The 14,437-nt window shown below is 41.5% G+C and overlaps 1 protein-coding gene across 2 annotated transcripts in view; it reads left to right on the top strand.

Annotated features, from left to right (window-relative positions):
- The window catches only part of RNF150 (ring finger protein 150), a 354,105-nt gene that overhangs the window by 229,764 nt on the left and 109,904 nt on the right, over positions 1-14,437 (top strand). For both annotated transcript variants that reach the window (XM_036763787.1, XM_036763788.1), the window contains one exon: positions 3,271-3,521. In XM_036763787.1, the coding sequence (XP_036619682.1) occupies positions 3,271-3,521 (251 nt within the window). The remainder of the gene's footprint in view (positions 1-3,270; positions 3,522-14,437) is intronic.

Below are 14,437 nucleotides of genomic sequence, written 5' to 3' on the forward strand. Positions count from 1 at the left end.
CTGGTGCAATCCCAGGAGAGAGTAAATCTACAGAGACAAAAGGGAAGAAAAAGGCAATTGTCCAGATGATTCAGTCCTATAAAACCTCTTTGCCTTCAGTTAGGCAGATTTTTAAAAATTTTTATCTTTTGCTTTAGGCCTATGATTTCATTTGTACATGGAATTCCCTCAACTGTTATGGAGATCCTACTCTCAGTAGTTTTCAAACTGTTTCATCTGAGAGCTTCTTTACACTCCTAAAAATTATTGAGCCCCCCCCCCCAAGAGCATTTATTTATTGGGGTTGTATATGGTTTTATTGTATTAGAAATTCAAACATTGATATTATTATAAAATAGTTTGGGATTCTCAGACCCCCTAAGAAGGTCTTGGGGAATCCCAGGAGTCCTCAGACCATATCTGGAGACTCTCTGTGCAGCTGTTTAGCAATTTAGAGCCTTAGATACTTATCTGGGACACTGAGACAATAAGGGACTTGTCCAGGGTCACACAGTCAGTATGATTCAGAGGCAGGTCTTCAACACAGATGTTAATTACTTAGTGTCTGTTCTCCATCTCCTACTCCAAATTGGCCCTTAGATAATAGGCAAATAATGATGACCAAAGCATTTGTCGTGGGTTTTGTTGTTTGTGAGATTCTCTGGGGAGAAGGGGATAATGGTTGCTTAAGTTTTCAGGCTTATTTGCCTAATAATCATTTCACTTCACTTCACATGCAGAAACACAGCTTAGAGAGTCTTGCATTTCCAGAAATGCTTAAAAAAAAAAAAGCTATGTCCCTTGAACTCAGGAAAAGAAACTAGAATAAAAAATTATATGACCATGTTATCTGTCGGCAAGTTACCCCGTAGCTTTTGAAGAATCCATTTTGGTTGTCTGAGTACTCGCCGTAGGAGAAAATTGCCTTCTTGAAAATGATAAACAGTTTTGTTTCATTGAGTATTCAGAGTGTGACCAGAGTATATACCCAGGCAAGTGGAACCCAGCGGGATAGTGCTTATGTTTTGGTTACATATCTAAAGTACTCTCTCCATAGTGGTTCACCGAATACTAAGAGTCCACATTCTTTTAGTGCTTTAAAGTTTACAAAGCATTTTTTTTTACCAGGATGTTTTTTAGTATGTATTAGCATTATTCCCATTTTACAGATGATAAAACTGAGCCTCAGAGAAGATAAGGTGACGTATCCCAAGGTTTACACAGCCAGCAAATGTTGGAGCTAGGGTTGGAACCCAAGCCTCTTTATGCCAAATCCAGTGCTTTTTCCATGACACTACACTGAAGTGCTAGTGGGAAAAGGGCCACCTTCTCCTAGCTCTTTCCACACTATACCCTAACTGCTGTGATAGCAGCCTGCCAGGGCCTGGGCCCCATTGAAAGGAATCAGTTAAACCCTACCACTTGATGCCATTGTCGGGAATTACAGCTACCACCCTGAGAGTTATCATTACCCATCTCCAAACCAGCTATGGTTTTGTTGTATTCCAAATGAAGGCTCTGCCTCTCTCTCCAATCTTATCCCTCCCTGCTTCCCTATACACTCCAAACTCAGGCAGCACTAGACTACTTGCTGTCCCCTAATCATATGTAATTTATTTTATATAATCATTAACTATAATCACAATTTTATCATTTGTATCATTTAATACAAAAATATAATACAGAATTCCTGCACATAGCACTTGCTTTAAGATTCGCAAACTATTTTGCCAAAACGTCTCATTAGAGCCTGAGAGGGAAGTATCCTTGCTCCTTTTTCATAGGTGTGAAAACAGATTCATAGAAAGTAAGTGATTTGTTCCTAGTTGTACAAACTTCAAATCAAACTCTATCCTCTTTGCTACCCAGTTATTCGTGTCCTGCACCTTCCCCCTTTATGCTGTTATTTGGACTTCTCTCAGCACCTGGATCCCTTTCTTCCCTTCTTCCCTTCCTCCCCCCAAGGTCTGCATATAAAATTCCTATCCATACCATACTCACTCAAACATAATTTCCACTTTACTCAAATATGATTTCAGTTCTAAAACTTTCCCTGGTCCTTACTCCTTACCCCCAGCCAGTATGATAAAGTGGAAAGCACTCAAGACTTCAATTCATGGGAGGCTTGGTTTAATATCAGGCTTCAATACTATTTAATTCTATGACCAGAGGCAAATTGCCTCCCCTCTCTGAATCTCAGTTTCCTCTTCTGTATTATTGTTGAGTCATTTCAGTCATATCTGACTCTTCGTGACCTCATTTGGGTTTTTCTTGGCAAAGATCCTGGAGTGGTTTGCCATTTCCTTCTTCAGCTCGTTTTCAGATGAGGCAAACAGGGTTAAGTGACTTGCCCAGGGCCACACAGCTAGGAAGTGTCTGAGGCTGGATTCGAACTCATGAAGATGAGTCTTCCTGATTCCAAGCCCAGCACTCTACCCATTGCACCTCATAGCCGCCCCTTCCTATTCTGTACAACCAGAGTGATAATAATGAACTCATGTATTAAAGAGCTCAGTAAATCTCGAAACGCTGTGTAAATGTCTGCTTTTATTAAGTTGTTTACTTCTCTTATCCTATCCCTCCCTGATCTCCGTTATTTTGTAAACTCCCCAAAGTCAGGGATCTTATATTTCTCTAGTCCATTTCACAAGCATTGGTAAAGTACCTGTTAATGTTCAAGGCACGTTCAAGACACTGTCCTAGGTACTCAGGGGAAGGCATAGGTGTATAGTAGGTAGCATCCTGAGTTTGAAATCACTGGGGCTGATATCAAATCACAGCTCTGCCACTGTCTGCTTTTATGACCTTGCATTTGGAGCAAGGATAGGATTTAGGACAGAATTCATGGTTAATTCAGTTATTCACTCACCTCTCTCAGCCTCTGTCCTATCTGTAAAATGAAGGGGTGGCTTAAATGACTTACAAGGTCGCTTCCAGCTCTACATTTGTAATTCTTGGATACAAAGACAAAATGAAAAGCTATTCCTTCTCACCTTTTTATTCCCCTTAGAGCCTAACGTAGTGCCTTGCACTCAGTAAGCGCTTGATCAATATTTAGCATCCGGAATCAAATTGAACTATATGACTTGGCTCATGTACTATACAGCAATGTAGCTGAGCCACAAGAGAACTCTTATTTTTTTCCTATCATTTCTCCTTCTCAGCATTCATAGACCAGTCCAAAGATGTCTGGTAGTTTGGCGAGCATTGCTTGGTTCTAGTTCTCTAACTATGCTTTCTTCCTCTCTTCTCCCCACCCCCTTCTCTTGTACCCCACCATCCTCACAACAGGTGTGCAAGACATTGTTGCAATAATGATTCCGGAGTCGAAAGGAAAAGAGATAGTGACACTTCTGGATAAAAACATTACTGTGATGATGTACATTACAATTGGGACCCGCAACTTGCAGAAATACGTCAGCCGCACGTCAGTTGTGTTTGTGTCCATCTCCTTCATTGTGTTGATGATCATATCACTCGCTTGGCTGGTCTTTTATTATATTCAGAGGTTCAGATATGCAAATGCCAGGGACAGGAACCAGGTGAGTAATACATGTTTTGATTTTTTTTCTCTTCCTTGCTTAACATGGGCAGACCTGTCCTGTGTCATTTTTTGAAGAAAAGACTCCGTGGGCCGTGCTTCCCTTTGTTGATTCCTTTAGAATTATTCCTTTGAGGAGGGTGTCATGATAGGGTCAAAAAAGATAACTCAAAAAGAAAAAGAAAAAAGAGATAATTCAGTGCTGTCAATGCCAATATCCACTGGGAAAGCTCCAGACGTGCCGGCTTGTGAACAGAAGGGGAAGAGAATGAGGTACAAACTTGAAGGCTAGGATTTCAAACTCATCTTGGCTACTATCATCTGAATACTGGGATTTGTATAAGCAAGTTGAATCTTGTGAAAATTGACATGAGACCAAAATATTCAGTCCTTCCAAGTTTCCTAGGATTGTTTTAAGGAGGCATCATGGGTATATATGCATGAGTCATGACAAAGGAAGAGCTGAGGCACATCTCCATCCCCTCAGTAAAGCCATGCTCACATAGAAATGATCTGTTCCTGTTTCATACTGGGGTTGAATCTAGACACATATCCCCCCAGAATTAAAGCAATTATCCCCACATTTGAGGCAAGGGTAGGATTTAGGGCCTGAATTAATTCAGTTATCCACTTCACTCTGCGTAGATAAACACATTAATTTGCATAGGTATGTTTTGTGACTTACCATAAATAAATGAATGAATGAATGAATTAATTAATTAATAAAGAGCAGAAGCCACTAAGTTCAGAGTAACTTAAAATGTTCCTTTGATCACATTTTATTAACTTTCTTTTGGATTAAAGTATGTTTCCTCCCAGAGCCGCTCAATGAAGACAAGCTGATACAATCTTGTGATCCACATAGACAATTTCCCATTCAGCTCTTGGACAGAGTGGGAGTCAATAAGCATAAATTCCATCTGAAAATTGCAATTTCTCTTTGATGTTAGAAAGACCACCCTCCATTCGACCAAAAAAAATGTCCTGGCTAATTTTAATAAGGTTAGCTCACACTGAACCATTGCCTCAACATTTTGTGGACAAGTCCTGAAGAGTCAGCATCTCTGGGCAGACATAAACACACAACTTGAAATCAAGTATCTGAGCAAGCTATTTGATTTTGGTCCAAAGTATCCAGGTAGGAGTTTCGGAGGGAAGAGGCTTGAATTAGCTAACGACTTGGTTCCTTCCTCCACTACACTGTATAGATTACCAATGTATGAAAGTTACCAGCGTATGAGATGAACATTACTCTCTTCATGCCAGATTACTTTTCTAGGATATCTTTTATAAACCACTTAAATGCAGTAAAGTGGAGTCTGACATGTGTTCACCATATCAGGAGTCTTATCATGTGGCAGAAAGAATAACTTTCTCAGTGAAATAGAGAGAAAATAAGTCTGTATGTCTTTTCCCCAAGTGCAGTTTTTTTCAAGATGAAATGTTACAGTTAAAATAGTTGAAATAGGCCTTTTATGTATGCCAAAATTTGGTTGACCTAATATATGTTAAGAAGTAGCTAAAGGATAAGCACTTTAAATATGCACATGTTGATGCTTTTTATTGTATCTACGTTATCAACTCTGAATTTTAGTGTATGGCATCTGGTACTTCTCTTACCTTTATGACCCCTCCCTCTCAGTCTCCTTTGCTCAGTTTTCATCCAGGTCATGCTTACTAACAATGAGGGTCCCCCAGTGGTCTGTCATGAGCTCTCTTTTCTCCTCTCTCTGCATTGTCTCATTAGGTGATCTCATCTGCTCCCATGCATTCAGTTATAATCTCTATGCACATGATTCTCAGATTTATTTCTCCAGACCTAACCTCCCTCCTGACCTCCAGGTTCACATCACTTGTTGTACACCTAAGACTCAACATTAATATCAACAATCTTTATCCCATAACCCTCCCCTCTTTCCAACTTTCTCATTACTGTCAAGGGTATTACTGTCCTCTCATTGGCCCAGGCTCTTAACCCCTTAATGACTCTCTTATACCCATCCCATGTTTTATGCTGTTTCCCAATCTTGTCACTTCCACTTTTACCACATCTTGCCGTATGTCATCTTCTCTCTACTAACACAAACATGACCCTTGTGCAGTCCCTCATTGGCCCATGCCTAGAATATTGGACCAGCTCCCTAACTGGCCTCTCACCACTCTAGTCCCCAGTCCATCTTCCACTCAGCTGGGAGACGGATCTGACTCTGACATTCTCTCTCTCTCTGTCTCTCTCTCTCTCTTTCTCTCTCTCTCTCTCTCCCCTTCTCTTCCTGTCTGTCTCTCTTTTTGTCTGTCTCTGACTCTCTCTGTGTCTCTCTATCTCTGTCTCTGTCTCTCTGTGTCTCTCTGTCCCTCTGTCTGTCTGTCTCTGTCTCTCTCTGTGTCTCTCTATCCCTCTCTGTCTCTCTCTCTCTCTTTCTCTCTCTGTCGCTCTGTCTTTCTGTCTGTCTCTGTCTCTCTATCTGTCTCTGTCTCTCACACACACACACATGCATGCATATATACACACAATAAACTCCAATGCCTTCTTATTCTCCAGTGTCAAATAGAAAAATCCTGTTTAGTTTTTAAAGCCTTTCACAAGTTGGTCCCTTCCCATCTCTCCAATCTTTTTTATAGTTTACTCCCTTCCAACTACTCTACAATCCATCAACATTGGCCTTCTTCCTGCCTCACACATGACAGTCTCCCAACTCTTTGCCTTTTCAATGGCTGTCCTCTACAAATACTCCCCTCCCCATTCACTTCCACCTCCTAGATTAACTTCAAGACTCAGCTAAAATCCCACCTTCTACAAGAGGCCTTTCCTGTCCATTCTTTCCTCCCTACCTCTACTGACTTCCCTCTGAAATTACCTCCTATTTATTCTATGTATATCTTCTGTGTACACAATTGCTTGCATGATGTCTCCCCCTTTAGACAGTGAGGTCCTTGAGAGCAAGGACCATGTTTTCCCTTTCTTTGAGTCCCCAGGACTCAGCACAGTGCCTGGCACATAGCTGGCACTTAATAAGGGCTTGTTGGCTGATTGATGTATTGGCTTTATAGAAGATTTTAAGTTAAGCCATGAAATCATTTCATTAAGATAGATTTTTTTTGGTTGTTGTCTTCTAAAGTGTGCACACATGGGTGTATGTATTTTAAAATCATTTCTCTTGCAAGTACTGAAGTGAATTATTTACATATCATCTGCTAAAACATAGAGTAGGTCTGTATTTGATGTACTTAATGGGTAGTTTTTTATGTTATTCTTCTTAATAGCAGCCCTCTTAATGTTCATGTTGCATTTGGAAACTGTCCAAGAGCTACTTTCACAAGAAGTCATTGTTATCAGTGGGCATTTTGCATTGTATTTTTAATCAGTTTTTCCAGCGAGGCCCTTAACCATCACACTTGATGTCTGTCAGGGATTTCTTTTATGTCTGGTCACATTTCCCACAATCACGGTCTCAGAAGAGGCCTCAGAGGCCACTAGGTCAAACCCAGAACTGAACAAGCTTCCCCTCTACAACCAACAAGTGGCCAAAAGGCCTTCACTTGCAAACCTCCAGTGAAAGGCAGCCCAGGACCTTCTTAGACAGCCCTAAGTGGAATCACTTTGGAGGAGTCAGGCTGACCTGGTGTGTTTGGCAGTTTGTCTTTTCCCTTATAATAAACCTAAATTTTCCTCTTTGCCGCTTCTACCCATTTCTCCTGTTTGTGGCCTCTGTGGACAAACAATCCAACTATAATCCCTCTTTCACTTGATGATTCCTACAAATACTTGAAGACCATCTCTCATGCTCCTCTTAAATCTTTTATTCTTCAGCCTTCATTTTTTTTTTCAACTGATCCTCATATGGCAGGAGCTCAAGACACCCCCCCCCGGATTGTCTCTAGCTTACTGATGTGCTTCCTAAAATGTGGTACCTAAAACTGAATACAGTACTCCAGGTTTGGTCTGACTAGGGCAGAGGACAGTGGGACTATCCCCTCCTTATTCCTGGAAGCCACACCTCTCCATGCAAATTAGCTTTCTTCACTCCCATATCACACTGCTGACCACTCCTATTGAGTCTTCTATCCCATCAGACTCCCAGATCTTTTTCAATGAACTGCTATCTAACTGTCCCTTTCTTATCTTGTACTAGTGAGGCTGATTTTTGAACCATATTAAATTACATCTTTCTAGATTCATCTCAATAGTCTAACCCTAGAGGTCAGCATTTTTAGAAACTGGCCATACAAAAACAGGTGGGCCAGAGTTTGCTCACCCCAGCTCTAACCTAGCAAGATCTTTTTGGGTACTGACTGTTTTCCAATATGTTAGCTAGGCCTGCCAGCTGGATGTGGTTGTCATATCTTAGAACCATGCCATCTTATGACTTTTTCTAAATCACTGATAAAAATATTAAATAGCACAGGGACAAGTACAAATTGGGGGGTAGGGAGGATTCCCCACCAGAAACTTCTGCCAAACTGGCATTGAACCATTAACAACTATTCTGCTGGTCCTGAATGCATCTAAATGTATCATCACCCAGCCTACATTTCTCCATCTTTTTCATGAGAATAATGAGATAATTCCTTAAATATTTTTGCAAAAAACTAGTTATATTATATCTGTAGCCCTCCCCTCAACTACCTGGTTAGTAACCCTTTTAAATTGGGAAATAAGTTTAGATTGGCATGATATTCATCAGCCTTTTCTTTAATAATACATAGGAAATTTTCCCCAGGAGCCAAAGTTAAACTCACTTGCCTATAATTTGTAAATTCTTTTCTCTTCCATTTTTTTTTTTGAAAATTGGTATGATATTTGCCTTTCTCTAGTCTGGTGCTTGGCTATTCTCCACAATCTTTCAAATATCACTGACAATGGCACAGCAGGGTCTTTTGAAATAATTGGATCTAACAAATGGTTGAATCGATAGTGACTCATGTGAATTCATTTTTAGTTATTATTCATTACACGTCCACATAGGCACCAAATATTACTTGATTTTTTTAAAAAAAAAAGCGTAATGATTTGAGTTCTGCCCTCTAATGGGGAGACTGGCCTTGAGAAAATAGAATATACAAAATAAATTAATAGTTCATTACCAATATACACACAAAACCCTATATAATCAGAGGCATGCTTTTAGTGGTGGTTTCCCAAAGTCCCTCTGAGAAAATTGCAAGCTTAATCCTTTCTTTATTATCTGATCCTTTCTCCTTCCACTCTGATGTATTTGGAGAGTCTTCTGTTTGATTCTTCTTTAAGTGACTGACATAATCAGCCTTTTTTACTCTCTCTTTTCTAATCTCTTAAAGTAGCTTGTCATTGGGATGTATTGTTGGGGGGAGGATATAGTGGTTATTTGGACCTGCCTTGCTTCTTCAAATTAATTAGGGATCATAGGATCATAAATTTAACTCTGGAAGTGACCTTTAAGATCATATAGTCCAGCCTCCTAATTTTATCATTAAGAAAATGGAGGCCCACAACAGGTGTTACTTTCCTTTCCTTTCTTTTTTTTTTAAAATGATTGGCTGACTTACGGGAATCTAAGATCACAGGATGTTAGAGCTGGAATAAGCCTTTGTGATCATCTGATCTAACCTTCTCAAGTTACAGGTTAGAAAACTGAGTCCCTCAAGGGCAAAGTAAGTTCCCCAAGGGTAACCCAGCTAGTATGTTGCAGAACTGGTATTTTAATCCAGACCCTCTGCCTCCAAAGCCAATGCTCTCCTCCTTCTAAAAGTCAAGAAGCAATTATTAAATGCCTCCTCTGTGCCAGGCTCTGGCACTACAGTTTCTCTGGGAAGTAAGAGGCAAAGAGAAGTTACATGTAGGAATGGCAAGAATTGCTTCCAGATATTAATTTTGAGCAGAGGACAGCTCTCCTTTATGATGTAAGAAATAGCCCTAAGCTGGTTGTGAAAATTTTGGATCTCCTTTAGCAAGTCATTGACTTGTTTTTCGTGGTTTTCTTGCATCACTCTCATTTCTCTTCCCAATTTTTCCTCTACTTGTCTAACTTACTTTTCCAAATCCTTTTTGAGCTCTTCCATGGCCTGAGACCAGTTCATGTTTTTCTTGGAGGCATTTGATGTAGGCTCTTTGACTTTGTTGACTTCTTCTGGCTGTATGTTTTGGTCTTCTTTGTTACCAAAGATTCCCAAGTCTGAGTCTGAATCTGCATCCGTTTTCGCTGCCTGGCCATGTTCCCAGCCAACTTACTTGACCCTTGAGTTTTTCGTTGGGGTATGTCTGCTTGTAGAGTAGAAAGTACTTTGTCCCAAACTTGAGGGGCTGTGTTGTTGTCTTCAGAGCTATTTCTACACAGCAAGCTCTGCCGCACCGGCGCTACTCCTCCCCCAAGAACCACCAACCCAGACCAGATTCAGATCTAAGCTGGCTCTGCACTCCAGCTCAGATCTGCCACTTAATTCCTCCCACCAGGTAGGCCTGTGGCTGGAAGCAACTGCAGCTGTAGTTCTGTAGCTGCACCACCTCTTCTGCCCCCGGAGCAGTGGCCCAACTGCAAACTCCTTTCACTCTGTCCCAGCAGCTTTTCCCACTAACCTTCTCTGTTGTCTTTGGTGTTTGTGGGTTAAGAAGTCTGGTAACTGCCACAGCTCACTGATTCAGGGCTCTAACGCCTGTTCTGCCTGGCTCCTGGTCTGGTTGGTCCAGGCACGGCTCACACTGGGCTCTGCTCTGCTCCCAGTTCCATGCAATAGACCTTGTCAAATGACCATCCAGGCTGTCCTGGGCTGGAGCCCTGCTTCCTTCTGCTATTTTGTGGGTTCTGCAGTTCTAGAATTTGTTCAGAGCCATTTTTATAGGTGTTTGGAGGGACCTGGGGGGAAGCTCACCCAAGTCCCTGCTTTCCAGCCGCCATCTTGGCTCTGACCGGTTGGAAAAATTTTGAACCGCACATTTTAGAAGTTCCATATTCCTTTGGCAGAGAAATTCAATCTTGATGCCATCACAGATCTTACTTCCTCTACTCAAGAACTGGCCATAGCTGGTAGATAGATGAATGATCCTGGAAAGATGGGAAAGAATACTAAAAGTGTGGCATTTCTGCATTGCTCAAGTCCTGGAACTCTCACTGATTGAGACCTTTGAACTCTGCAGTGCAAGGAATGCCCACACCCACATAGAAACTCCTTTTGTAGGAGGGGTAAGTCTGTCATTTTTCTTCTTGCAGAGCACACTGAGAGGCTTAGTGATTTGTTCGTGGTATCTGTCAGAAGCAGGCTTGAGCCCATGGCTTCCTGAATGGCTGAAAGAGGCTAGCCCTCTTTCCATCATATACCATACCATAGTCTCTGAAGACAGAGAGCTTAGACCAGCCAAAAAAAAGTGGATTTGGAATAAGACAAGGATTCCAGTGCCGGTTCTGCTTTTACAGTCTGTTACTGGTTTTGTGACCTTGGGCAGCTCACACAACCTCTCTTTATCTCTTTAAAATGAGGGAGATTGGACAAATGGTCACTAAGGTCCCTTCCAGCTCAAAAGCTCTGATCCTAGAATACCATGAACTCTTTTATTAATGATGTAAACCATATTCTTAGTGAAAATTCATATTCTGGACAGGAAGAGAAGAGGAGAAGAAAGAGAAGAAAACTTTAGCCAGGGTGGGATGCAGCAGAAGAAGGTGGAAGGAGAAACCAGTGGGCCAGATAAAAAGGCATCCCTGGCCATCCCGTTTTTTAAATATTGGTCCTTAAAGAAAAAGAGGGTGAAGCCCTTCCTAGGTTGAACACCTATCCCATTTCCCCTTGACCTTTCCAGCTTCCATCTCCAAATCTCACCCAGAATGACCTGGGTCTCCAGCTCAGTTCTATAGCTGTCCCCTCTCATTACTGAGTCCTCCACTCCCATACCAGCACCATACCTCTTCTCAAATAGAGTTGGGGGTAAGATGAGGATCCTGACATGTCACTCATTCCTAGCCTGTTCTAAAATATCCTCGTGGCTGACAAGCCGATAAGCACAAAAGAAAGTCGGCTGTCAAAGCTGTGGCAGGTTAGTCCGTTTCCTGGCAACTGTGCAAGGCACTGACTCACAGCCTCCTGGGACACGCCAGCACAGAGGCGGGTTTGCAGCACTTGGCATCTGTACCAGGAACAGCAGTGGCCTCCAGTAGAGGCTGTGGTTGCTGGTTCCAACACAGGCAGATCGGATATGACATTACTTTTCATTTCATAAACAATGCTTCCACTGAGGGCCAACAAAAAGCAGCCAAGCCAGTTGCTTTGGAGGCTATGCAGTGATATCCATCAAGTTTCCTTGGGGCATCCGATGGATGTTTAGCTCTTTTCTGGGAACCCTTTTTGATGTTGTTTGGATGTGTCCCTCTCTTTGGTATTTGTTTCCTAACAGAAATGGAAAGGAGGAAGAACAGAAGTAGAGAATTATTAAAAGGTAGCAGGAAGATAAGACAAGCAGAGAACAGAATGGAGTAGAGGAACATAGATTTTATGCTGAAACGTACCTCTGAGGCTATCTTGAAAACCCCCCTATTTTATAGATAAGGAAACTGAACTCAGAGCGGTTAAGTAACTTGCCCAAGGTCACACAGCTAACAACTATCAGCACTTAGATTTGAACCTAGAAGTCTTGCTGATTCCAAATACAACACATTATCTGCTACGCCACACTATAGCAAAGAGGAACAGGGGAGTCAGTGTGAAATATCAGTGTGCAAAATGGAGCCAATAGCAAAAGATATGTCCCTGAAACCCTTCCTGGGAAGGAGCAGAGAACTCCCTTGGCATCTCTCCCAAAGACGGTGAAAATTCTTGGGAATGCAATGAGGTGTGAGAAACAGAGAACAGTGTAACAATAACAATATTAACTAAAGTGGATATTTAATAACTCTCTGGTTAATTTTATCAGTGCAGCTAAATAATCCAGGCTCTGTGTATGTGCTTGTGTGCATACATACACTTTAATCAACTTTGGGGCCTTAAAGTTCTAATTTGTCTGGCTAAATCCATGAAATTACCAATCAGATATCTACTTCACATTGTGGAATGGACAGAAGCAGCCACCAATTAAGGCTCCCTAAGGTCACCAAACACATTGTGTTCATTTTGACCATCACAGAATTTCATCATTAGAAGGAATCTTAGAAATCATTTAGTCCAACCCAGTCCTGAAAAAGAATCCCCACTAGAAAGCAGTCAATGAACAAACATTTGGTAAGTAACTCCTATGTTTCAGGCACTGTGCTAAGGCCCCAGGAGTCAAAGAAAAAGGGTTGCCATTAGGGAGTTTACATTTTAATGAAGAAGACAAACTTATATAGGTGTATATAGAAGATATACACAAGCAAAAAATACAAAGCAGCCTTAGAGGGGAGGTCAGTAGTACCAGGGAATACCCAGAAAGGCCTCCATAGTGGGTGGCATTTGGCCTGAGTCTTGAAAGAAACTAGAGATTGTAGAAAGCCAGAGATGATTTATTTCCAGAAGGCATTCCAAGCTGGGAGAGATGGCAGGTCCAGCAAGTGGCCTTCCAGCCTTTTCTAGGGAGGAAGCCTATTTCACTTTTAGATAAGTCTCATTGTTAAGAAGCTTTTTTCTTACTTCAAGGCTAAGTCTGCCTCTTTGCCACTTCTACCTATTGTCCTTGAGGGATAAATATAACACTTCTGATTCATCTTCCATTTGCTACCTAAGTCTTCTCCTCCCCAGGCTAATCATCCCCAGTTGCTTCCACTTGTCCACATAAGGCATGACCCCATACCCATTCTCCATCCTAGTTGACCCCCTCTGCATTCTCTTCAGTTCGTCAATGTTCTTTCTAAAATGTGATATCCGAAAGTCTGACCATGGCAGGGCCCAATGGCACTACCATTCCTCATTCTTGTTCTCTCATATCTCACATTCTCTTAATGAAGCCTATGACTTTCTTAGCTGCCCCATCCCACTACTGACTCATTGACTTGGTAGTCCACTAAAATTCTCAGATCTTTTGAGGTCCCCTGTTGCTATCTATCCATACTCGCCATCTTGTATTTGTGAAGCTGACTTTTTGAACCTAAGTGTAGCATTTTACATTTATCCCTGTCAAATACCATTTTATTCCATTCTGTGTCAATGTTCTCTAACCTACCAGGAATCTTGTTTCATCCTGATTCTGTCATCCAGCATATCAGCCAGTCTTCCTAATTTTGTGTCACCTGAAAATTTGATAGGCAAATGTATAGTTTCCTTATGGGGCAGCACTCTACATTCGAAGTGATAACAACCTGAGTTATTAGGTCCACTATGCCAATCTGATCCTTTTCTGTCAAAACAAAACACCCTGAGTAGGGCAGTTGTACTTCCTATGGAATCATAGCTGTAGAACTAGAAGTAGTCCAAACCCCTCCCTTTAAAGATGAAGAAACTGAAGCCCAGAGAGTTCAGGTGATTTGCCCAGGGGCACACAAGTAGTAAGTAATAAGAGTATTGGATCCCCAGTCCTCTGACTCTAAATCCATTGCCCTTTTCTTGTTCTGTGCTGCTTCCTTTGTTGGTCTGATTATTCAAGGGGAACACTGGAAGCGGTGATGTCCAACTTTGCGTATAAATTCCCCAAAGACAGGGCCTGTCTCTGTTCAGCTCCTATTTGTATAACAGAATATATATCCTAGTAAATAAGGACATTTAGTCCTTATCTTGTTTGCTAGTTATTGTAATGGTAATTGAAGGGATGACAAAAATGTTACTGTTAGGATATAGGAGATAAAAAGACATCTCTGATTATTGTCTCCTGGGAAGATAGCAGAAGGCAGCTAGATTGTTGAGCCATAGTGGATAGAGAGCTGAGCCTGGAGTCAGGAAGACCTGAGTTCGAATCCAACCTCAGATACTTACCAGCAGTATGACCCTGGGCAAGTCACTTAACCCTGTTTACCTTAGTTTCCTCATCTCTCAAATGAACTGGAG

Source organism: Trichosurus vulpecula, chromosome 6 (genome assembly GCF_011100635.1).
Source record: "Trichosurus vulpecula isolate mTriVul1 chromosome 6, mTriVul1.pri, whole genome shotgun sequence".
NCBI classification, from domain to species: domain Eukaryota; kingdom Metazoa; phylum Chordata; class Mammalia; order Diprotodontia; family Phalangeridae; genus Trichosurus; species Trichosurus vulpecula.